The sequence below is a fragment of the Melitaea cinxia genome, chromosome 6 (genome assembly GCF_905220565.1).
Source record: "Melitaea cinxia chromosome 6, ilMelCinx1.1, whole genome shotgun sequence".
Classification (NCBI taxonomy): Eukaryota; Metazoa; Arthropoda; class Insecta; order Lepidoptera; family Nymphalidae; genus Melitaea; species Melitaea cinxia.
Genome location: NC_059399.1, coordinates 9,870,152 through 9,894,768, shown reverse-complemented (window position 1 = coordinate 9,894,768; position 24,617 = coordinate 9,870,152). Strand labels below are relative to the sequence as shown.

General features: G+C 31.1%; 2 protein-coding genes across 2 annotated transcripts in view; both read right to left on the bottom strand.

Annotated features, from left to right (window-relative positions):
- Window positions 1-24,617, bottom strand: part of LOC123654334 — a 45,076-nt gene that overhangs the window by 11,215 nt on the left and 9,244 nt on the right. The window contains exon 2 of the mRNA XM_045590247.1: window positions 21,574-21,630. Within this exon, the coding sequence (XP_045446203.1) occupies window positions 21,574-21,600 (27 nt within the window). The 5' untranslated portion in view covers window positions 21,601-21,630. The remainder of the gene's footprint in view (window positions 1-21,573; window positions 21,631-24,617) is intronic.
- LOC123654335 lies at window positions 19,246-20,920 on the bottom strand. Its single transcript, XM_045590248.1, has 3 exons — window positions 20,858-20,920; window positions 20,593-20,628; window positions 19,246-20,391 (listed from the first exon to the last, which is right to left on the bottom strand). The coding sequence occupies exons 1-3, from the start codon at window positions 20,918-20,920 to the stop codon at window positions 19,615-19,617; spliced, it is 876 nt and encodes a 291-aa protein (XP_045446204.1). The 3' UTR covers window positions 19,246-19,614.

The window sequence follows — 24,617 nt, the reverse complement described above, 5'->3', positions numbered from 1 at the left end:
AAATAATGCATCGTAATCTATAAAAGAGAAAGGTCACTGACTCACTCATCACGAGCATTCAAAAACCGCTGGATGGTCTATCCATCCAGGTTGGACAAAGATAAAGTTTGGCAGGGAGGTAGATTATAGTTAGCAGACGTCCGCTAAGAACGGATTTTACGATATTCCATCGCTAAGGGGGTTTAATTGGGGTTGGTATTTTTTATGAAACATATACAGCCTGAAAATAAAACCAAAAATGTGGTGTATAGAGAAATTTTATAAAAATAACTATTAAATTATACTAAATTGTGCCTTTTAAAAAGTTACTCAGTGTGATAAGCATTTCAAGTGACTGAAATAAAAAAATAATTTGCGTTAAACTTCTTAATAGTAATGCATATCTTCATAACCACGAGGACGTAGTCGCGGGCAACAGTAAGTGTATATAAACAAAGTCTCCAAAAGTGTATGTGATCGATTCGCTCAAAATTTACTGAACAGATTTTCATGCGGTTTCACCATTGCAGAGAGGGCTCCACCATTGGCAAGAGGAAGGTTTATGGAACGCCAAGAAAAGCCACTTTTGATGAGAGTTTCACTGGAAGTTTGCTGGGAAAACTTTGTGACACACTAATTTCAACGCGGGCGAAGCCGCGGGCACAGCTAGTTTTTAGATATATATTCATAATACAATAAAAATATTTTTTTTATAGTCATGACTTTTCGAATAATGTTCAAAAAACTTGCTACTTTAATTTCAGCTTATTATTTTTTGAAAATATAATATAAATGATGTCACAAACTCATTTCCTTATAGGTTTATTGTTTGTATGATTGTCAACTAACAATTAGTAAAACACCAGGAAGAGGATTAGAAAAATGCTGATAGATGCGCATACTGTAGCCTTAGACGTGAATATTCTCTTAGAATAATAATACAAAGGTATTCATCAGCATGAACATACGAGGCTGGCGTTGTCGTAACCTCGGGAACAAACGTGGGTCGTTAACTAAGGACCTACGCGGAAACTTCCATATGAGTCTAGGCAGTAGAGTTGAATAAGAAACTGAATATTTTAACTATAACGTAAATTATGTGAACCGTAAATAATTTTAAATAAATTTCTTCGGCCTACATCGTTTTTTTTATTAAGATTGGTATTCGATATGGATGATAGTGGAATAAGGTATTTTAACGAATTATACCGTGCCTACGTTTATCTAGACAGCTATTAAAATAAACTTATTAGGAATACACATTAAAAGATCGCATCGTGTTGACCATATAGAGCAAATAATGACTCATGCCATATAGAGCTTGGTCTATTAGTTTAATAAATAAATAAATAAATAAATAAATAAATAAATATATATATATATATATATATACTTAATAATAAATATCTAAATAGTAATTACTGTAGGCATGTTATATTAATTTTTTTTTCAAGAAACGTTTAATATTCTTCTTGGGTTTTAAAAATGACAGTGATGACAATCTAATAAAGATAAAGAAACCACTACTTGTATCTTTGAGTATCATAAGTGAGATCTATCTATTATTTTATTATTTACATAGCGAAGATAGTAGTAGTTAAAAAATAATGAATTTTGTTTTAAAACCAAAGGAAAAGCATGTATTAGAAGATTATATATGAGGCTCTGATCTGCATCTCTCTAGACTACAATCGATTAGTTGTGATGATATAGATCTTTGTATCACAAAATAAATAAATTGTATTGTATTGGTGATTAATATTTTTTAAATTTAATTTAATAATAATAAATTGCGACGCCGCGTTGGCGCAACAGTCAGGGCCATGGATTGTGCCTGTTGCGTTGGCGGTTTCGGGTTCGATCCCCACACATGACAAACATTTGTATTGGACATACAGGTGTTTGCCGTGGTCTGGGTGTTTGTGCAGTCCTTGTGGGTCTCCCCACCGTGCCTCGGAGAGTACGTTAAACCGTCGGTCCCGGTTGTCATGTACACCTGATAGCGATCGTTACTCATAGTAAGGAATATATCCGCCAACCCGCATTGGAGCAGCGTGGTCGATTAAGTTCCGATTATTCTCCTACGTGGGGAAAGAGGCCTATGCTCAGCAGTGGGATATTTCAGGCTGAAGCGAAATACTATTGGTAAAACTATTTTGTATAAAAAACTATTATATTCTAAAAAGTTACTATACTATTAAAAATATCGTATACAGATTTGGACCGGAAATTGAATTATATAAAAAAGTTTTATATGTTTAGAAAGCAATGTTATGGACATGTGCCAAGCGTCTAACAATAAGTGTTCTATTTAAGGACCTTGTACTTGCTGCTGTCTTACGTAATCCTTGCTTTAATTTATTGAATATCACGATTCATTATGAGTCACAAATAGATGTGACAAGACACGGATTGTATGTCGTATTTTAATTAACAGTAAGAAACACAGCTTGTTTTTAAGTGCACAAAATTCTAGAAAATTTATTAGGGGTCAGCCTGTATATTAATGTGTTGTATTAGTAAGTATTCAAGTATATATTTAATAATTTTTATGTTTCCTTAAAAAAAGTTGTTTCATTATAATGAGTGAAATTCGCGTAAACATTAGAAAACAATATGATATTTTCAATTTAGTGTACCTTAATAAAAATGGACGATTAACAAAATCAAATTTTATCCTTACTTTTTTTTAAGGAACGTTAGGACAACGAAATGCAAACTTGTTTCCCTGAGCTATAATAATAAATTATTAGTTTAAATTACCTACACAACAAAACACGACCTTAGAATTGTAGATTTCATTTTTTTGTTTTGTGATTCATTTATTTATTAGGTGTATACTGACGCATTCAAATTCGTTACATATACTACGATACTAAGATACTAATAAATACTAATCTTTACCAAAAAAAAACAATTTTTGGATATGATTAAAGTTAGCAAGTAGTGAATAGAACGCTAAAAAACAATGCAAAACTGATTTAATAAATAATAAAAAAGACAACTAAACGTACATACTTAAACAAAATTTTAAAAATCGTAGAAAGGCAAATAGAATTTATTTTTAGATTATAGCTCAAGTCAGAATATTCGAGTTATACTAAACACTAATCCATTATTTTTATCTAAAACCAAAGTAGCACCAACAGTATTAAACAAAATTGAGCAAAAGTGTTTCAGACCCTGAATTCGCACAGTATCCTGGAGTTGATTCTTCTTTGAAATTTTGAATATCTATTCTATTTAATTCCTGTCCTGGGAAGCTGTTAAAGAAATACTTAAGCTTAAACAGTAACTTCCTGTACGAATTAATTGCTTTTTTTTCATTATCCAAGAGCTCTTCAACTCCAAAAATTACATTTATTGTGTAACTTTAAAGATTCATGTATGAAATTATTCTCAAAATGTTGTAAATATTTTTTCTTACATTTCACTTTGAAAAGTTCTTGGGACACTTTTAGACAATGAAAGTTTTAGAATTGCTCTCGGTCTCCGGTTGGGTGCTCCACTGTGCTTTGAACACAGATGTCCGTGCGGAAAAGAGGTCGATTCTTTCGGACTACACGGCCTTTCCTGTAACAAGAGTTCAGGTAGATTTTCCCGCCACGGCTCCCTAAACGATAGCATAAAAAGAGCTCTTGCCACCATCGACGTTCCTGCTCTTATCGAGCCAACTGGAATTAGTCGCAATGATGGCAAGAGACCTGATGGATTGACGTTGGTTCCCTGGGAAAGGGGACGGGCGCTTTTGTGGGACGCAACCTGCGTTGACACACTTGCTCCGTCTCATGTCAGGGAAACAGCCTTAAAAGCGGGAGCCGCAGCGGAAAAAGCTGAAACGACTAAACGGCACAAATATTCGTCACTAATTCCAAATTACATCTTTGTGCCGTTTGCAGTCGAAACACTTGGACCTTGGAGTAGCAGTGCTAAAAAAAATTTAAATTAAATAACACCTCGCCTTATTGCCTCCACTGGTGACAAGAGGGCTGGTGCATTTTTTGCCCAGAGAATCGGCATAGCGATTCAACGGGGAAATGCTGCCAGCATTCTTGGCACAATTCCACGCGGACATGATTTATACCAAAACTATCTGTAAATATTTAGTTCTTAAGTTGTGAATTGTAAATATGTATAATATTTTGTATAAATAAAATTTTTATATAAAAAAAAAAATCTTTGAAAAGACATTTCATCAACATCACATGAAGAGTTTTATACAACTTCTTTTTGCTAATAATACCAATGTACTTTCTATAATTATGGAAACTTAAAATTTCCTATTATTTGCAGATATAAATTTTACCGAGGTATTCAAGGTAAGTAAATGTGTAATTTAAAGTTAACTAAAAATATTTTGAAACTTTCTTTAGAAAAGACGACGGAGAGTAAACATTTAAAATGTGTACATTGAACAAATTTTGTTTGTTTGCAAATGAAAATAAACCGAGTCTAATTTTCATCGACAAGTAATATAACGTAGGTAGTCTTATAACTATTCAATTAAATCCCACCAAAAACATTTTCATGTAAAATGTTGCCAAGACGAGATCATATGGCTCGCACTGTCAAAAAGTTATCAGATCTCATGTAGAGCCAAGCTTCTAACTCTACACGCCCTAACTCTACAAGCCCTAACTTCACAAACCCTACACCTTAGTCGAAATATGTGGCTTGGCCGTTTGTTAGAGTAACTATGTCAGTGTTTGTTAGAGTTTTATGAAAACTGACAAACAATAACGGCTCGCTCAGTTCACTTTCAATAAACTATAGATTTTCTATTTTTAAGTTTAGTCCTTTAGAATAGCATTCATTCACATACTCGTATAACAATGGAACGTAATCAAGTCAAAGATAAAAGTGGGAAAACTGCTTATCGACTATCCTCATCAATGACAACATTAGAAAAGCACCATTATCGCCAACATAGATAAATTGTCCACGTCGGTTTATAATTAACAATAACTATTTTAGTAACATTTATTTAAAAGTATCTTTTTAATTTAATTAGTTTTTAATAGTTTTTCGTGCCTTATATTAAATGAAACTTTTTTATTATTAAAGAAAAATGTTAATATGTAGCGATACTTTGTAAAAAAACTGATTATGTGGAAACCGAATAGCTGTTTCAACTTAAAACATAAATGAAGAAAGAATTTTATTCGTTATAAACTAACGAAAAAAAAACTTTATTGACACAAGTAGGTATTTATTTAGTGTTCACAATTTGTCATGATAAAACCCATGAATCATATAAAAGGTATAAAGATGCCTATATATAGACATGAAGACCGCTGACTTTCATATTTACATAGAGTTTTGATGTAGGTACCTAAAACTAAGTCATACGTAAGGCACCCCATACAAAAAGTAATTATACATATACCTAATTCTTATAAGAACAGCGAAATTAAATAGAACAAAACATCTAGGTACATAATTATATTTTATGTATGTTAGTACAAGAACTCAAGTTTTAATTATTGTATCGGTTTCCTGCCGTGTAGGTGTTGTTGTAGTTTGTAGTTGACGATTTTGAATATTGAGATATTATAATACTCAATTAAAATTGTTATGGTCATGAATTCTTTGGCATGATCGCCGAGATATGAGATCAGCAGTAGGCGAGTAATTACTCAACTTATTAATTGTAATAAACGTAGCTTGTATACAGTTTATTGTGTTTATATACTTTTAGATCTATTGATACATATCCTTCGCGTTCATAGGCGCCACCTACGATTTTGTGTGGGCTTGCAAAATGCGCAAATCCGCATTGCACGTACAATAACAACCTTGGAAGTAATACTTTACCAATTACATTTAAAGACAACGAACTCGTAAGTATCGATTTATTCTGTATCTGGATCAGTATTATTTTTAAATGAAAGTATTTTAGATGAACCTAGTGAGTAAAATTTACTTAAAAAGTAATAAAAGTGTATCCGGATAAACTTGAAAAGTATTGCTACAGTTATGGGAGGTTATTAGATTTACGAGAATGTGCTCTGCATTTGTCCAAGTTTTATGACGTTGATAAGATTTTTCCATAGTGCTTATGTATGGCATACAGTGTACCTATACTTTTACTCAATAAACTGACTATGCTATATAAAGTTTTTTTTTTTAAGTTGGATCGGTATATCGTTATCATACTTGATAAAATAACTAGTATCATAGTTTCTGAAATGTGCGAATTATAAAGTATAATATAGATTATATAGTACAGAATAAAGTTTATTATAATCTTAAATAATACGATTACATTTAAACGGTCCATAGTCGCATAAAATCCTGTGTTTTTGCAGGTCCAAGTCATACAACATAAAAATCCAGACTATGCCAATTATTTTTATGGCCTATACAAACGTCGGTCATGGGCGAGGATTGAACCTGCAATGGCGACTGGTTGCTATAAAATATACTCCAACATTTGCCTTTAAACTTTAGGTAGGTATTATATACATATATGCGTGTCGTTTATTCATTACTAATTTATGTTACATACACTAGATTATTAAAACAGATTATTACAAATTTACAAACTTTAGATTTGTCAGTCAAATATTATAAAAATTAAATCTACTTTTATTTTTAATTTTTATTAATCGCTTGTTATAAGCTTTTTCTTTCGTATTATTTTAATCGTGAGATTGACGTTTTTAAATAGAAAAACAAACGAATTCCTCACAATTACTATACATATATGCCATACATTCTCGAGTATTTCTCCGGAAATAACGAAAGTGATGTGCTATTTAAAAGCAGTGGTTCTCACGCGATGAAAGCAGTATGACGTAATTGTGTGCGTCTCGACTTAAAGTAGCCAACCTTTAAGAAATATGTGTAACCTAAATGAAATTAAGTGCATGAGAAATTTTACCTCATGACATTATTAACATGTTTGCATTACAAATTAATTACAGCAATGGCCATTATATTACATAATGTATTTTTTTTGTTCCGTCGACTTGAATTTCTTATAACGTAGGTGTAAAAAAAAATATAGACCTCAGAGTCCTACTACATGCGAAATACTAAATTTTATAGGTTAACATATATTCTAATTCCAATTTTTTAGATTAGAATACCCGGCCAAATGCGTGTCGGAACCGCAATAAATTCTTTTTTACTTAGAGAAAGTTTATATATTTTTTCCTATAGGACTTATTTATCTGTAAACTATTGGTCAACCTTAACCCATTAACTTGAAAAGCCGATCCGCTGTTGGCTTAAAATCAAGAAACTAAGTCCGTTGTGTTTACGTCGTCCCATTTTAAGCATACAAATTATAATTTAGAAATAAATAACGAGAGGCTTATTGTCAACGATACTACAATTTTCTTAGGGATACTTCGACTCAAAACTTCAGTGAAATTTCCATTTGTCATCCTTGAATGGTAGACTCAGCTCCGCAGCATTCACAGTTAGAAAAGAACGACAGCTGACCGACATTGCTACTGCACGTGTAATATATTTTAACTATTTAGTTCCTATTATTAAGAACAGAACTGGGGATGTCTCGGATGTAAATAACTACCGTCCCATCTCACTTGCGAACATTATGGCCAAGGTGCTGGATGGCCTGCTCATTACATCATTACATTCTCATAAAACACATAAAGCTGCATGAAGCTCAGTTTGATTTTCGAAGTGGGCTTTTTACTGAAAGTGCTATATTGTGTCTTAAGCAGACTGTACAGTACTATACTGATAGGAAAACGCTCATATACGCGTGTTTTCTGGACTTGTCAAAAGCCTTTGACACTGTCCTATATGATAAGCTTTGGGGCAAGCTGGGCAATGCGGGTGTGCCAGTAGAAATAGTATCGTTGTTTCAGGAATAGTATCGCTACCAGCGGAACCAGGTGAGGTAGGATGGAGCTCTGTCCGAGTCATACGGTATGGAGTGCGGCGTTAGGCAGGGTGGACTGACTTCTCCTTTGTTATTCAACCTGTACATAAATGAACTTATCGGTGAGCTCAGCAGCACTCATACCGGTTGTTATATCGACAACGTATGTGTCAATAATATTAGTTACGCGGACGATATGGTGCTGCTGGGACCGACGGCTGGTGCCATTCGCAGGTTGTTAAATATTTGTGCATCATATGCGCTGGAGAAAAGCAAAATACACGTTTTCAAGGTTAAATTTAGCGTGTACGTGCCGGTCTGTGTTCCTCCAATTACATTGAGCGATGTAGAGCTGCAGCGGGTTAACAGTTTTAGGTATCTAGGGCACATTGAGACGGATAGTTTGAACGATGACGAGGATCTGGAACGTGAGCGTAGGACTCGCTCAACTTATACGACTACGGGATTTTTTCATAAGGTACACCTACAATCTACATATTAATAATCGCGTCGCAATATATTTATAGCAAAATTATGTATATTCACAAGAATATTGGTTGTTGTTGATATAAATAGTAATGATCACAGTGTAAATACGAGAAGGAATAACAAAATTGTGACTACAAGTTTCCGACTGCGCAAAGTAAACGTCTCCTTTCTGGGTTATGGTATTCGCATGTATAATAAAATCCCACACACAATTTTGTAATTATCTCAACATCAATTTAAAGTTTTGAAGTAAAACTTTTTTACGCGCGCTTGACTTGTGGAGTAAGCTGGTGAATGCGTGACGAGAGGGGTACGAAAAGTGTGATAGGGCGCGGCAAACGGAAGTTGAGAGGGTGATATAAATTAGATGAAGCTAAATAAGTTTTACTTGAGTCGTGTGGTCTAAAGCACAGTAAGTAAGCTTGTTTTTTTACAAACGAAATTAATAGATAATGCGTATTATTCGGTGCAGGATTACATAGTTGATATTGATGTATGGACTTAGAGACGCTGTATTTCGTACAAAATATTACTAATTTTGTACTAAAACACAGTTTATATATTGTTTTCAAATGAGTAACCGCGGAGTTTCGTGCCGATTCTTCTCTACAGAATTTGCATTTCAAGTCGCTGGTAGCTTTAGGTACTTAATATATATGTATAAAATAATATAACTAAAATTTTCATTTGTAAAATGACGATTCGAAAGTGCTTTTGAAGCCTATTTGAATAAAGTTATTTTTTATTTTGTCGAAAAATACTCCTTGCAGCACAGTTTTGAACGATCCACGTCATGAGATAGTAATATAATATAAGCACACAGAATGATTAACTTAGAGTTAGTGGTATTGATACAAAAAACGACTTTTTTTTTGTCTTTCAGGAAGATTTTTGTTACATTATCACGGCCGATTAACGCTAATTGCAGTTATAATTAATGTCTAGTTGATCCTTGGGTAATAATAGATGTACATGGCTACACAACAATCCATTAAACTAATCTACAATCAATCTACATAACAAAAGTGTGAACAGAATACCTATACAGGAAGATATATTATGGGAGAAAGTAGAATTCTATCTACACCTACCACACCCAATGTCTAAGGTATCCAATTGTAACGAAAAAAATTTTAATATAAGATATTTGGGTCAACATTCAACATCTGTACGGTTTCATTGCGATTTTTTCGCAAATTTTATACTATAATATTGCTCTCAATTGCTAATAACTTACGACACGTGCAGCTTTTAAACGATCAATTGAATTTTAATTAAAATACTAGATATGGAGTTTTGAACGGTTACCAAGAAATTCCAGTTTTGGATACCATTCCACGGTTTCAAATAAATTATATTTAAGACACAAATCACGCGAACGGTCACATGAGAAAATATGTGACTTTGTCTGTGTTTGCATTGTTTGTGATAAATTCGACGTGTCCGAGGAAGTGGAATAAGAAAACACCTGTATTGTTACACAATTTTTTGCACAACATACCTATCAGCATGTGCCAAAATGTACTTTCTAATGGACAACGACATCGGAACCTAACGGACATCATATAATTATTTAAGTTTGTTTTATTGTTCACGTTATCACTGTCATATTATGTCACGTTTAAGACTCCTCAGAATCAAGGAATTTTTAAGAAGAATTTTGAATTGTATGTGCATAATATATACTTAGTTTACCTTTTTCATTTATTATGCATACAATCGCCTGGTTCAAATTCTCACTAAACCTGAACTAAATATTGTACTTACATTCCTTGGCGTATGATGCATGTAAGTTAACACGTATATGATTTTAAAGTTTTGTTTACAAATAGATCATCGTTGACTTTTGTTTGTTGTATAAATATGGAAGAGATAGGCGTTTTAAAGTTTAGTGATATACATATAATTATGTATAAAGAGAATTTTTTGAAAGAAATACACATATTTTTCTTATATACATATTTTTGACCTTTTTATGTTTTTAAACTAAAATTAACAACACTATAAGATCAGTATTTAGGTAGAGTAGGAAATATCATACTTGGAATTACGGAGTAGCCTGACTGAGAATGTACCTCAAAGTTACAGAAGATCACAGTCAGATAAAACTGCTCTCAAGTAATTTTTGTAATGAGTAAGGTAACCAGAGCTCCTAGGTGGGTCGGGAGTTGGTTCGAAAATACTCTTGAAATGCTCCTGGTGGTGCAGGTGGCTACGGCATTAATTTACCATCGGGTGGACTTTAGGCGTAGGCTAGTTCTTACAAGGAGAGGGCACGAGGTAAGAAATGGACTTTGAAATGAAACTTTGTGTCAGTACAGTAATCCATTAGGGTGTAAACTCTTCCAAATATGTTAGTGGTATAATGAAAAAACATTTGGTATACGACTTATATCGTGATGTGTATATATCTTGACGATTTATTTGGATAAACGTATAACGTAAACAGGAGGGCCGGTCTTCTTGGAATATTTTATCGTTATATTACAAGTATTTCCTGTATCCATAAAGTTCTTTCCGAGTTTTCATTTAATCTGTTAAATATGCAATTAGACATTTAAAGAATGTGAAATCTTATATCCAATGATGTTAGTTGCGGAAATGTAGGTACCATGTAAGATCAACTTACGAAGGATGGTTAGTGCCCGCTGCCCACTAACTAGCTTTCTCCCACGCATAAAGATACGTCATCGCTCGTGGTGACTCAAACTCTGTCATTTTACGTAAACATTCGTGACCTGCTTAGATCGGTACAGATAAAAGTGCGGTGAAATTTAATAATTTTGCAATAATTAATTTTAATTATAATAAATAATAAATAAATTTTAATTCATATATACTAAATAATATGGTAAATCTACATTCCATACATTTTGAAATAATGTAATTATGTTTATTGGTACATAAATTAAATTACGCAATAAACATTAAAATGTTTATGTACCTATGAATGTAAATTACGCAACTGAAAATTCTGTGAATAAAAGTATTGCGATCTATAATGAATGTACACAACAAAGTAAAAAATTGACATCAATTCGAATTTATTATGGTTTTAAGACGATAAGAATTAAAGTTTTCTTAACATTTTTAATGTTAGTGTTCCAATTTTAAAAATATATTTCGCGTATTTAGAAATAACCATTAGAGATTGCGATAAAGCGCCGAATACGTTAGTTAATAAAATATCCAACGCATGATGCAATACTAATGTCAGAATTATAGCTTGCCCATTTTGTAGTAAATGGTTAAGTATTAAATTATATAAATAATACAGCGTGACTTTCACATGACAGGAATTTTATAGACCTTAAAGTGTTGGGTATCTAACAAATCTTAAGAAAAAAGTTGCTTGATATTAAGGAAGAAAAGTAATAATACATGCGAGCAACGCTAAGGAAATAAAGAAAACAAGACGTATAAAAGTAGTCTTTTTGTTTTATGAGAAGATTGAAGTTTAAAAAAAATATATAAGAAATATCTTCTACGTGCTATTTTATACGAATTGTCTATAAATTCCTATTTTTTCAAGCGAAAGTCAAAGTTACGCCTTGTATTATTTGATAGCAATTAACTACACATAAGGCGCTATGATGAGTAATAATTTTGATCTCATTTACACGTAAGTTAAACATTTCGTGGTAAATATTGTATTTTGAAAATTACTGATTTATTTGACTGATAGGTTTTTTGTGTTACTAAAAATAACATTGGTTACAAAAAATGATATTTTAAATTATGTGTAAAACCTTGAATTACCTAGTCGGGCAGATTTCAAACAAGGTTTAAGTGTGTATTATATTGCTGACAGCGAGGTGACCTTTGTAACAGTCTACTGATAACATTGTTTTCGTTGATGTAAAAAATATTTCATAACTTTCTGTCAAGAATTATGCAAACACTATATAAACATTTAAGTTCTAGATTCGAATGAATTATCATTATCATATAATGTAAGTTACATAGATAGAGATAATTACATAGATAGAGATTTTATTCACCTAACAAAAGGTATTGGCTACCTATTGATAAAAAGAGAGATTGTTTAGTAGGTAAGTAGTATTTATTGGAGATTGTTTTAATTATGTTTATATGAAAATTTTATTATTTTCTACACGATTTAGATAAAACCAATTGGATTGATGTAAATTAGAAAAAAATACATATATATGTCACAAATACTAATTCTTGAATAAATAATTGATTAACTAATATAATCTGTTTTGATCGACCTTGAAAGCGTATGCTTCATGCATGCATTTTATCTTTCCGATTCATAAAACACTAACACTGAAATGTGATATTTTAAAACACATGCCCATACCGTATTACAAATTATTAAGGTATGTACCTACATACAACGAACACAATCAATTAGATATTGTTGTTTTCGTGGGTGCATCTATATTGTTATTGTGTGTCTAGTATTAAACGTGGGTAATTTTGGCAAACGCCTCGCTTTGATATCTTATTGTAAGACACGGTTAGGCGTTTAACAATACCGTGTACTTAATCAAACAAACAGTTATAAAGGATTATGGGGCTACAAACGGGTGATTTCAAGGCTTACAATTAATGATACTTGCATACGGGCGAGTTCAAGGCTTACAATTAATGACTTGCATCTATATAAACACATTTTATTGGCGTAGTCCTTGTGGACTAAAAATCCTTAAATTAAGAAAAAAAAAAAAGAAATATTTTATTTTGTGCATTACAGGCGTGACATATTTGCTAAAGAAAAAAGGTAAGGATAGATTTTTATTTTTATATACGGATGTTAGTATAATAATATTAGACTTAGAGATCTATATTTCTTTACTATGTACATAGCTGCTTATAACGTAATTTTTCGTTATAGAGTTTTTAATTCTAATATAATGTAGGTATACCTATATTAAACTGCAGTTGGTGTTATGTTAAAAAGTAGCAAGGCTATAAATATTTACACAACCTTGATGTCAATTTAGATCGTTGTTGTATAAATAATAAGTACCTGGGTGACCGAGCTTAGCTCGGTATTTTTAGTAAATCGTGTTTTTTGGAAATCATATACGAATTACATATTTATAAAATATGAATAATATTTTTTTCACAACGATAAAAAATATAAATAAATATAAAAAAATCAAAAAAAAAAATATAATTAAAAAATAATAATGATAAAATATAAATAATATTTTTCGATTTTACATACATTATTAAATAAAAAATAACGAGTGCAATTAGAAAAAAAAAGAAAAAGATCGATTGAGGATTTGATTCGTGGTCTTTTCGTCGATCGCGACCGGCCCCCACCTGAGCCATTACAACTTTATTGAAAAGTGCGAAATTTACCTTCGTATTCTAACGATATTTTTTCATTGTCTAAAAACTGGGATAAAATGACATATTTTAAAAATGAATCCTAGCTAGATTTATTTATCTCCCCTGAAGTCCCCTGTATACTCAATTTCATGAAAATCGTTATATATATATGTATAAGAATTGCTCGTTTATTAGTATAAGATATTTAGGCAGTCGTTCACGAAATATGATCCGACCAGTAAGTTACTTATATACTTAAACAAAAGATAAAGCTAAATATTTAATTGAGTAAAGTAAAGAAATAGTATATATATCGGGTTTAGTTAATATTATATAAGAAAATCAATAAAGTATGAAAGTTACTTTTTAAAATGCAAGTCAATGAGGATGTTCTCGTAATTCAGATGTCAACATACTTATAAATAGAGCGTTGCAATTGAATCACGTTTGTATTGGCAATCTATCTTCATTTTAAGTAAGATATTACGAACAAGTGCAAAAAATTGTTTCAAACGTTCTTTGTATCGGAAAAAAATGTTTCATGAAAACAGCATAATAGATGCTTAGTAAATAATATTCACGATCAAAAAAATAAATCTATACTTCGCTTCGATTCAATATATCCCAGTCCACTGCTCGACGTAGGCCTCCCCTTTACGGCAAACTTCCCGGTTCAGCCCCCACCGGTGATCTTACGAGATGAAAACAGAACCTTAATTATAATTATATTAAATTAGTATTAAATTTTTTCGACTACCTACGTTGTGTTACCTGCGATGTAAATTGAAGTTTTTTTTTACGTTTACGAGAAAACACAATTATATTATTTACCCTTATTTAATTTGCAAAATAAATGGCGATTAGATTTTTGTACATTAAATATTTTATCAATGTTGCACTAAAATGTATTACATGGCATGTGCTCAAGGCGTCTCTGATATTCTCCTCCATAAAAGTTCAAAAAATTCACTATCTTATCTTACAACATTACTATAGATAAATTAACACGACTAAAGAGTAAGCAAACACCAATCAAAATATCAGTGGGATGTATGATAAATTTCAACTAGCTTTTTAACCTTGAGTTACTTTTGAGATTTTAAATATGTCATACAGCCTGTATTACAATTTAACAGTATTACATTTACGTGCGTTTAATATCTGTGTAATTAGCATTAAAGCCTTATAATGAGTCTCAATAGGAGTCCCGTCTGATACAATTTTAAGCTATAATAAATCTTTGTTATACATAATTATTAGAAACATTGAAGTTGATTTGTTGGGTTTAATTAGTAATGGATATTAATGTGATGAACTAAGGAGATTAGTAAGAAATCTTTTCATACAAAAAAATATTTTAATTCTAAAAAATACCAATATAAACCTAACAGATCCTCAAAAGTATTTTACTTGTGAATTTTTCTAGTTCACCCTCTAAAATGTTGTAACAAAATAATAATCATTATTTAAATAGTCTACGAATCTAATAACTATTTTAATTGACCGTCGAATCGCTACTTCCTTTTTGTTTTTATTCACGTGAGAAACCAATGAATGTTCATACTAAAATTAAGAGCATAATAGAGACATTGCTCGGTCGACAAGTATTTTATTACGTTTAGCAATTTCCGTTATAAGCTCAATAAAATTTAGTTGTAGTGTAAGCAAGTAGCGCATTACATAAATATATAATTTTGAAATGAGGCCATACTAATAAATACCATTGATTCAAGTTTCTTGTAAAATTAGTAGGTGTATCCTAATGGGCAGCGTGAGAGTGGCTGGCACAGGCAACTTGCAGCTTACGGCTGGGTTGTGCTTAGGGTTGTCACTGCTAAAATATTATTTATTTAATATATTTAGTTATGTATATGATATATTATTGAGTATATGGATAAAAATCTAAATCGTAGTTCTGAAATTTACAACGCCATAATTTTTGTTAGGTACATACATAATTATTTTATTTTTAATTAGAAGATCTACATTGTTTTAACAGTAGGTTTGTACCTATTATACTTATATGTATAAGTACAATGGAATATGTAAAAATGCTAATTTGTGATTAGAATATTATTATGTTTCTTACGGAAATTGTACTAATAATGCTATAATTTTTGTTGTGATTAATATTAATTAAGTATATGATAATTTCCACAGCACAAGAAAATTTTATATTTCGTGATAATTTCATTTCAAAGTTGGGTATTAAATCATGTCGTATTTTAATTTAAATTACAATTACGAGCTTTGTTACTTAGAATATTTTGAAGTTAAGATTGTTTTGTTGCTATAGTTTGTCGCAAATTAAATGTTGTTCTATAATACCATTTCCGACGGTGATAACCCTATGTGAAACGGTTAAATATTACGCAATATACGGGTTAGTGTTTCGATAACTTGCTCCACATTCGCTTTGTCTTACTCGCAACTGGCCCTCGGTTACTTGTTTTATTATCTCATACCGAGTTGCATTCAACTCGTAAAGTTCCCAAGGGTCACTCAGCTTTAAATAGTTAATAATTTGGTTTTTTGCAAATTTTGTGGTATTTACTATAACATTAAAAATTTTTTTTTTTAAAAGACTGACGATTCTTGTATGAAAGGCCGTTGAATATTTCAATTGGTGTATTTTTTAAATTTCTTATTATAATTATTCAAATTCTGAGAACTTTAATTGTTTTACATGCTGCAAGATATAGGCAAACGGATTGATGGACTAGGGAGCTTTAAGTTACTATTAATTCTTTTTCATCCCTTCATTTCTCTTTCTTGGTCACAGCTTTAAAACCAGAGTTAGCATTTGAATTTACCTTTAAAATTTATTTTATACATTATGGCAAATTAAATCATTGTGAAAAATCCTATGAAACTCAAAATTTCTTCCAAATGGCAGCAAACCAAAAGGTCGATTTAGCTTAAATCCATCAATGTTTGTCATAATAAGATTATAATTGAACCTGTAAAATAAGTTAAAACGTTTACAAGAAATATTTGTGTAGGTGTTGGTGGTTATATGCATATGATCATCAGTAGTAGTCTTACTGTTGTGCTGTTATCTCGTAGCAATATCCTCAGGTACCATTATTTCAGTCTCGTTATGTTAACAATCTCAGCAAGAATGCGCATTGTGTGCCAAACACAGTTGCCACTTCCGAGCGTTACTGAGAGCATTCGTTGCAAGGTTCCTGCCATGCTATTGTTTAAAACAAACTACTTTACGATGTAGGTCCAGAAACGATGGTTTTACATCGATCGATTGTTATTAATATATTCATATATTACTTTGGTGTTTAACATTCAATGTATAGTGTGACAGGTTTTTTTTCTCATCAATTTCATTGTTTTCATTATCTATTCGAGCCTAGGTAAGGCTACGGTTAGTTTTAGAACACTATAAAGATATTGTAGTAATATCTGAATGAAATGTATCATTAACAACAGGAAATTCAAATGTGTTAATGTAAATCTATGCAATAATAACAGTATTGGGTAGCAAATATGAATCATTTAGTTATAAAAAAATCCGCGAATGTGTTTTTATCATGCAACCGAAATCATGATTTTTCTTTTATACCTTGAACTGCATTGCTTGACATTCACTAATTTATATGTATGTACCTATATATGTTTATTTTAAGAAACTACTATTACGAAACATACTGCAATAAGTTTCACACTTAACGGATACGGTTCAAGTAACAGTTTCACGTGTAGTTAAATGCTAAATGTTACTTTAAAAGACTGCAAAAAAATGGACTAGCGCGAAACTATCGCCTTAATTAAAGGTTCCGTGAAGCTGTACAATATTAACGGTACCGTTATATTTAGAACAATAACAGAAGTCATTACTGATATAATAAAATAAGAGTTCTAGCGTCTACTAAAATCGAGATATTTTAATTTATTATTTTTATATTATAATTCGTTTGCACGAACTTTACGGACTTATGCAGAACAATGGCATCTGTGAAAATCTCAAATAGATAAATAAAAACAGATGCTTTGATGAAAATAAGAATCTTATATGTAATGTCACGTTAGCATAAGATTTTTTTTTTGTTAAAAATATTATTTTAAGAATTTTCACACAGTACAGCTGTATTGCTGGAGGTTTAACTTAAATGCTGGTTCATCTTTCCTTTTAATACGCCGTTTAGAAGGTTAGATATTGACAGTTAATTTATACAAATAAATAAAATTGGAGTGTCTGTTTATAATATTAAAATAACCACTTTTTACTAAATGCATATGGATGTATACACGGTACATAATATACCAAAATAACATGTTTTATAATTTTTGTCTGTCTGTCTGTCTGTTTGTTCCCGCTAATCTCTGATTTCTAAAATTTATTTATTTTATAACTCTGCGAAATGAATAATAACATTTTTGTTAAATTCCACGCGGACGAAGTCGCGGGCACAGCTAGTATATAATAAATATTAACAAGAAATGCAAATATAATATACAAAAACGAATTGTCGAAATGTACGTAGATACGCAGATAACTATCAAATGACTACACCAATAATTTTTTCTTTCGTGTTCGTCATTGTCAGAATAGGGTTTATACATATATGTATGTACATATAGAAAAAAAATCGAACAGAAAATTTGGTAGAACGAATTTCACTGGGTCAGTTAGTTTGTTAAAAAAATTATGTGATGTGACTTACATCATCAAGTGTTATAGCCGTCTTCCATGTTCGTATTATATGCATGCATGTGTGCTATAGAACTTCGTCCACTTTCACTGGCAGGGCGATTGCATGAAAGTGAATTGTATCTGGAACCGCCTTTGATTCAAAATTCGTAATAAATAACGATTTCTCGTTACATAATAATAATTATTTTATAAAAAATATTTGTCAAGCTATGCATAGTGATGTTATTTAATGAATAATTGTAAAACGATAAAAATTAAATTAGTAAAAATACTTACATCATTAACTTTTAACAACTATTAAAATATTTTTTGTTAAGAAAAATGTTCTTTTAGTTTCTCTTCGTATATTTATAAAAAAAACATGCTTAGATTACATAGGTTGTAGCTATTTACGTTAATTTGTTTATTATAAGTTTGGAAATTCCTGCCCATAGATAATAAATATATAAATGCTATCAGATGATCGCAAATAAAATTCGAGAAGATGGCTTTGAAATTTAAAATATTAAATTCACCTTTAAAATACTCCCGCTTCGCGGTGAAGAAATAAGTACATTGTGATGAAAACTGCCATTCTTTGATCTTCCAGTTCTATTAGCTTTGGGGTTTTTTGAATTAAAACTTCTTTATGCACGCTTGACCTATGGAGTAAACTGGTGAACGCGTGACGAGAGCGTTACAAAAAGTGTGATTGGGTGAGGGGAACTGAAGTTGAGAGGGAGATATAAGTGAGTGAAGATAGAAAGAGAGAGAGTTACGTTTCGTAAGTTTTTCTTCAGTTTTGTGTTCGGTTTTTCTATTTTTCCATGTACATTATATTGTAAATATTTCTAGTATAAATATATCAAATTGTGCAGAAATATATTACGTATACAAATTATTCTCAACAATTCCATGCAGTCCAATTACATATTAAAATTAAAAGGGCGTAAATAAGATTACGTACTTGTTACGTAACATTTATATGCATAATCGCTACATCTATGTATAAGATATGCGGTCACATATTTGTAAGCAATCCAAGTCACATAATATATTCATATTTATGAATAAAACTTCTGATGGCGTACAACATACGTCAGCGTATCTACAGATACATGGTGTTGTTATTTAACTCTTTAAATCAAAAGGAGACAATCATTATGTAATATTTTGTTTCATTATATAATAAGTAAGGGAACATCACTTATATACATTCTTACAAAAATGTGATTCTTACAAAACTGGTTAAACATGTAATTTTTATTAAGACCAATCCGGATAAAAAATGTGAAATTAAATATTTTAAAAGACTATATATATATCTAGATTTTTATTATGAACTAAGCCAGTCTCGGTCATTATAAATGCTCCTAGATCTACCGTATATTTCTTTGCATATTTGTTGTTTATTTGCATAATAGCACCTGTATACTTTGCCGCCAGGCGGTTCGTATCTATCAACGCGGCGCGAGGGTGTTATCACACCATTATATCCACACCAAGAATCAAAACACGTTAAACTCAGAGTCGCTACACTACTCCCTGTTTTCAGAAGTATTTTATCATCGAATTTAACTACATCTTTTGGTTTCAGGCCATCGTTGTAAGGTACGTAGCGATTGAGGTCACACGTGATCGTTTTGTCTTGAGTTTGTTCACATATGAATTCCTCTTGTGATAAAACATTGGTGTCATTCGGCCTCGCAATGTTCCCAATATCTACCAATTTGGTGTATGATTCAACTTCGTCCTTCTTATGGCATACTCGCCCACCATCCGAATATGCTAAGCAATCGATCAAATAGAATAATTTATCTGGTATATTATTCGATAAAAATAATAACTTGTCAATATTTTTATAGTAGTTGTATTTTAACGATTCGCATTTATAATTTTCAGGTGTTTGTAGATAGCAGTACTTTACGTGTGATCCAGGTAAAGCTATTTGCGATATTGAGTAAACTTTTAGAGGATTACATTCTTGCGACGAGCAATTATAAAATAAACCATTTTTTGCAGTCGGTAAGTAGGGTTCATGAGACGGAATATTGACATTAATATTTCTTCTTCGACTGGGTGTGTTTAGAGTCTTGCAAATTGAAAAATTATTCTGCAATGTGTTTAGCAAAATATTAAAGTTTTGTTTTGTGTCAAAAACAGCAAATTTGTAAAATAAAGTGACAAAGCGGGAAAATTGAATATTAATAATTGAAAATAGCAGAAATTGAAATTCATTATAGAATAGGTCAAAAGTTAAGTATAGTAATAATTTTTTTTTATTAAATAACAATAATATTGGACAAAATTATACCTTGTCGATAGTGCATATGACATCTTTGTTATAAAGCTGAAAATTAGAAATAATCCTATTTACTTACTAAAATTCAAGAAAAATAATAAAAAAACACAAATCAGTACCTCAAAATTAAATATCATCACAATTATATAATTTGTAAATTAAATACCTTAAGTTATAACATGAAGGTGTTGTTAATTTACTTTGGCTTTAAAATTTTATAACATCTCTTGGGTTCACATACCAAAGTAGGCAACCAATAAAACATTTGATAGCTTACCGCATAAATATCTGATAGTAAAACACTTTGCAGGATTACTAAACATAGATAAGTGAAATTCATATTCTTTATTGCATAACGTCTGCAAAATGTATTTTCAATAAGACTTATAGTTGTCGTGTACAATTAAAATAACTAGTGATCGCTTCGTTGAGCAGTTATTAGAAATAAAATTGATTGTTATTTTTATCGATTATGGTGTTCCGGTGAACATGGCTTTACGGCCATTTTATAAGTGATAGTCTGAAAGTTAGTTTTGACGATGACTTGACAATTTTATAGTGACAATTTAAAAGTGCGTTTATTCAAAACTACTTGAATAGAATATAATTTGAGTTTGACTTTTGATCAATTGATATGTTTATAATTTAATTTCCTGGTGTCATCATTATGACCTACCTAATAATAAATGTTAGTGTTATAAGTGCGAAAATTTGGGTGGATGGGTGATTGTTACTTTATCACAACAAAGGAGTTGAGAGGGATGATTTTTTGATACAGATTTAAATTTATCTAGGAAAATGTATTGTTTGCATGGGGCAGACAGTCAACAGCTAGTTAATTTTCACTAACCAACACAGTACTCATAAGCCTCGTAATAAGTTATGATTATGAATTGTTTTAATTATAATTATAAATTATGGCATTGCATAGTAAAAATAAATGTATATCTACTTTAGAACAAAATATTATAGATTTTTTTTAAATATACTTACCAAAAGAAGAAGCTTTTGCTTATACATTGTTCATCACAAAAACAGGCGCCGTTTATCCTGTAACAATAATGATTTATATAAGCATTATGTTAATGATAATAAGTTATTAACTACTAGTACGACATTGTTCTAGCCCATCGTGGAATGTGCCGCCAACCAACAATTCATAAGCTAGCACCAATTATTTTAAATTGTTATGTTCCAGCTATGTTGTACTAATCACATTGTAGCTACAGGTAAAATATAAAAAATCATAGATTTTAATACATGTTTATATTATGTAATTTTAAACTAAAAACAATAGTAACCAAATCAAAAAATTTAAATATACATAATCGTAACACAATATTTAAATGTATGCTTATCACTTTTCTCTACATTGTATGAAATACAATATCACTTTTTTCTACATTGTATGAAATACAATGTGCATGTAATATGAAAATTAGAATTAATTATTTAAATAATAGAAAAAAAAAAACCAAAACGAGCCGTATCCGTTTTATGGTGTAAGTGTGACACACATAGTCGAACAAAAACAACGATTTCGTTTTATTGTTTAATGATGATGTAATAATGACGAATCATTTCCACTTTGATATTATTTAAATGCAGTAAATATGAAACAATAATATTTGTATATGTCATGCGTACACTATTTTGTCTATTCCGTAGATAACTGATACTACGATTATAGCAATGTTAGAGGTGTATCATTTGGCAATACAAAGGTATGTTCAAGCAGGATTGATACAATACATGTGTATTACCTAGAAAATGTAAATGCGTTGATTGACAGCGTTATATCAGATACATTTGATGAATAATAACATTGCTAACAAATATATTGATTCAAGTTTTAAAATAGAATAATTTATAATTCTGATATTTCATTGCACACATTCCTGTGTGCGCGTCTTTTAAATGTGCAACAACTCATACCTTAATTATATCAATGGTAAACAAAGCAGTATTGATTACATAGAGTTATCATCGTTACCTTTGAGTCGTGTTGTGAATCACGGTTGTGTTTTACCTTCAGAATAATTTGCTTCAGTTAGGTCGATCATATTTGCTCGTCCGTATGACTAGCCATGCTTAAAAACATAAAAGAGAAAGGACGTAAAGTGGTTTTAATATAAACGACAATAAAGTACTTTTAAAAAATGATTCTCATTAACTCTTAAGAAGATTAACGTTAACTGAGCGATGTTTAAAATACACTGACGCAACTTACAAGTCTAACTCTAGTTTAAAATTATACTTTGTATGGCAGGTTGTATCTGATAAGTTGATATTAGTTAAGCTTACTCGGTGCTTTTGCTCTAGTTCCTACAAGGTTACTGTGGGCGTACCGTATGCATATTACGATCGTTCGCTCACGATGTACTCGTATGCGTTGTGCAGTATCGTCATGACATGAAATATTTGTGACATTGAAAATGTAGGTGAGTATGACGGCCATCGTGTTATGACCATGTCTGTGTTAGCAATTTTGAGACGATAATTTGTCATAGATAATACAAGATAATACCAAGTAGTACATTAGTTCCGATTCATAGCGGTATTTCATCATTGAAGTAAAACATGTTCAATGTTTTGTGTGACAATATAGGTTATTATTATTATTATATTTGGTGTAAAATAGGCAACGAAACGATAAACTGGTCAAGTAGGAAGTTGTAGGGTTATTTAATCGGTATGGTAACACATGTAATAAATAAATAATATATAAATAAATATCTTATAACATACACGCGGTCGTCTGTTCCTATGGTAAGCTACTTGATGCTTGTGTTATAGGTAGCAGCCAGCGGATATAGCGAAATATATTTTTTAATGAATATACATAGAAATATTAAATATATTACACCCGGACTCAGGCGTGAATGGAACCCGCAACCCACGGAGCAGAAAGCAGCGGGAAGCACTACAAACTGCGCCAACGAGCTAGTCAAAGTAATGCTGAGCACTAGATTATTTTGACTTTATATTAATTTTTGATTGTATTATGAACTATATTTCGAAGACGCGTTGGCGCAATGGTCAGAAAACTAGCATTAGCAGTCGCGAGCTCGATACCGTAATTGACAAATTTTCAAATAGGACAGAGTATGTCGCGATCTGAGTTTCATTTAGATATCTTCTTGTTATTAAAAAAAAAAACACTAAAATGATATTATAATATCACGTACAAATTTGAAGCGACTAAACTTCACGGACACATCCCAGTAACAGACGGACGGACTGATGGACTGTTAATGCTTTATCTACTATCATAAAGTGACAAAATCCTTATATTGTTTTTTAATGATAATATATTAATAAGGATACCTACCTAAACTAGACAGTATTTGTAGACCAGATAAAATACTAAAATTATAATTTTATTTATAAATTTACTTTTACTCATGTTTAAATATATCAAAACTTAGCACCGTTAATTATATTTATAGAAAGTGTCGTACACAATAGGGCTTTGAACGATAGTGAAAATACCGTCATCTCATGCATATCAATTAGGTTGCACTTTATGGTAGTCTGTGTAATTTATTATGAAATAATATTTCTGCCAAACTGATAATATGCTACTAATTAATGCTAACATATAATGATGAAAGGATGTGTTGTTTTATTTTGCGAGCAACGTTATAAATCTCTAATCGCATCTTCAAATCTTCTTCGATTTGACGAATTCTTAATATGTTACATAATTTGTTGATATGAGAAACGTTACATTCTAAAGTAGTAATAATAAATCTAATTTGACATTTGAATCTTCTAACATATAAAATTCTCGTGTCATGGTGTTAAACAATGAACTCCTCCGAAACGGCTCGACCGATTTTAATAAAATTTTGTGGGCATATCGGGTAGGTCTGAGAATCGGCCAACATATATTTTTCATACCCCTAAGTTATAAGGGGGGGGGGATTAAGCGGGTTAATAACATATATGGCATAGAAACGTTTGCGGGGTCAGCTAATATTAATATAGAATCGCAGGAAAACCGCGATTACTGTCTAGTCAATATGTTATGTTAT

What these genes read in the sequence shown, in the direction of transcription:
- LOC123654335 (XM_045590248.1), bottom strand. Translation starts at nt 20,920, where the DNA reads ATGAATTTCACTTATCTATGTTTAGTAATCCTGCAAAGTGTTTTACTA. An exon ending in TACTATCAGATATTTATGCG is followed by an intron (nt 20,629 to 20,857) that starts GTAAGCTATCAA and finishes TCTAATTTTCAG; the next exon opens with CTTTATAACAAAGATGTCAT. An exon ending in TCATATGCACTATCGACAAG is followed by an intron (nt 20,392 to 20,592) that starts GTATAATTTTGT and finishes AACACATTGCAG; the next exon opens with AATAATTTTTCAATTTGCAA.